Source organism: Hylaeus anthracinus, unplaced genomic scaffold, assembly GCF_026225885.1.
Source record: "Hylaeus anthracinus isolate JK02 unplaced genomic scaffold, UHH_iyHylAnth1.0_haploid 11981, whole genome shotgun sequence".
In the NCBI taxonomy this organism is placed as follows: Eukaryota; Metazoa; Arthropoda; class Insecta; order Hymenoptera; family Colletidae; genus Hylaeus; species Hylaeus anthracinus.
The window spans coordinates 8,224,089-8,226,418 of NW_026534329.1; the positions used below are offsets into that span (position 1 = coordinate 8,224,089).

The following is a 2,330-nucleotide window of genomic DNA, read 5'->3' on the forward strand; positions in this document are numbered from 1 at the left end:
GGAGTTTCTAGAAATGGGTGGTTTGGGAAGTGATTGAAACAACGTTTTCTTTACCGAAAATGTTTCAAATCAGTCTCTAAAACAATCCTTTCAAGGAACTCCAACATTTTAGGGCACCCTGTATAATATATACAAAGTGTCCTATTTTAACTTGTACACCATAACTCGAAAACATGGTGTTTTAGCAAAATATGTTTCAAACAAAAGTTTCATGGTTCCGAGGAGGACAGAAGATGGAGATATCAATTCAATTACAGATGGCGCCACTTACGACATTTCTTCATGGCGGCCATTTTTTAAAACGGAAGTCGATCTTTTTGTTGTATTCCAAGGTAATGGAATCTTTAAGATCTACCTGGTAAGGTGACCCTATTAAAACAGTAACAGAAATAAACAAAACGCTGCGAAATATTTATATAATATACTACAGCAATATAATCATAATATAAAGAGTATAAAATCAAAAGTGTCAATTCTCCTAGGAATGAAAAACTACATAGTTTATTCTAATCAGAAAGGAATTGTGAACGAATGATATGAGATAAAATCGTGAACCTGACAATCACAAAATTCGTGAGCGCCGTGGTCAAACACAAAACTGGAGCGATGTGTTCCTGGATTCGCAACGACAAAGATAGCGTCTTCATATTCCACACTATAATCGACGTGTCCTCAGAGCCTGTCAGCAAATACTGTGAGTGTTGTGTTACAGCTAAGCACGAGATTGGACCCAAATGTCCTGAAATGATTGCGTACAAAGCGTTGCATTAGCTCACCCCGAAGAGACATGACGACGACGTGATGGGATTGATTTCATTTTGTACAACGAGGAAAGAATCACGAATAAATCAGGGCTGACTAGCACAACCGTTTCAACGCACGCCGAGCATGCTAACACAAGTTCCTAGATATATAAAAACATTCTAATTGTCAACAGAAATTATTTTAACTGTGAACGTTACGCCGCAGGTTCTTGTTCTAGAGTTCGTGGGTTCGAGACTTTCGCCAATGGGAACGCATTTTTTTTCCAACTGCATTTCTATTTCTTATTCCTTTTTTTACTCACTGCTATATAAATAATATATAAGAATTATAATATAATGTTCACATTTATATTATTTGCAATTTCTGCGCATATATGTATATATATGTATATTCAGTAGCCAAATACATAATTATTAAAAAACGAATTTTAGTTTAATAAACGCTTTAGCCACATTTGTTATTAATAAAAAATAAGTTAATTAATAAAATACGTGTTATTAAAAATTGTAGTCCGCATCCTATGCTTTATAATTCTTAAATATTATTTATATAGCAGCGAGTACTATAATTCTTACGTATTTTTTATGTAGCAGTGAGTACTATAATTCTTATATATTATTTATATAGCAGTGAGTAAAGAAAGGAATAAGAAATAGAAATGCAGTAGGAGAAAAAAAATCTTTTCTATTGGCAAGTCTCGAACCCACGAACTCTAGAATATGAACCTGCGCCGTAACGCTCGCAGCTACAACATCTTCTGTTCGGAACTTGAATGTTTTTATATATCTAGTAACCTGTAAATGTTTAAAGTCATATTTTTATAAAAACGCCGGAAAAGATACCCCTAATATTTTACACTTTTTTTATGCCCCATTAGCAAAGAAACATGTTCCATCTTAAATGGTTGTTGATTTATTTAATTTTAACATCCTTATCGTTCTCATCGAAAAACCCTTTTGTAACACCATTTTGTTGTGGTCGTGTTTCACCGTGGCGCTAATAGTTTGCGTGTTAGCCGTGCGCTGAAACGGTCGTGATGCGTAATTCTAAACTAAATTAGTAGCCTATTGTTTTCGAAAATGTAATTATGGTAGGCTTAAAGGTAGCTCGCGAAACAATAAGAGATTTTTCGTTCGATATAATAAGACAGTTACCAGAGAAGGTATGGACCAACTGGCCTGACATCACATGCCAGAGTTGAGCATCTCCTTGGAAAGGAACAACGATAACGTGCTGTCCGGAAGGTGCAGCCTCGACGAGTTTCACTCCTTGCGGGCAAGATAAACTGCGTATTTGAAGAGGTAAAGGTGGTTGAAGCCAGCTATTCAATGGCACCAATAGCGGAGCAGTGTAACCATCACACCAAGCCATTGCTGCTGTTACCATTTTGCTAACCTTAAAATTTAACAAAGCAAATGAATTAATTCTAACAAAGAAGAAGTATTTAATTCTGCAAATAAATAATACTTTGCTACGAAAATAAGTGCAAAACCCTTTCTAAAAATTCCTTATAGATTAAAAAAAAAACAAATCCTCAAAACGAAGTAAAAATTGAGGCTCTAGAG

At 35.0% G+C, this 2,330-nt stretch overlaps 1 protein-coding gene across 2 annotated transcripts in view; it reads right to left on the bottom strand.

Moving 5' to 3' along the window:
* Window positions 1-2,330, bottom strand: part of LOC128885435 (protein qui-1) — a 38,381-nt gene that overhangs the window by 10,543 nt on the left and 25,508 nt on the right. For both annotated transcript variants that reach the window (XM_054139484.1, XM_054139483.1), the window contains exons 12-13: window positions 1,920-2,160; window positions 556-739 (exon numbers count right to left, since the gene is read on the bottom strand). In XM_054139484.1, the coding sequence (XP_053995459.1) occupies window positions 556-739; window positions 1,920-2,160 (425 nt within the window). The remainder of the gene's footprint in view (window positions 1-555; window positions 740-1,919; window positions 2,161-2,330) is intronic.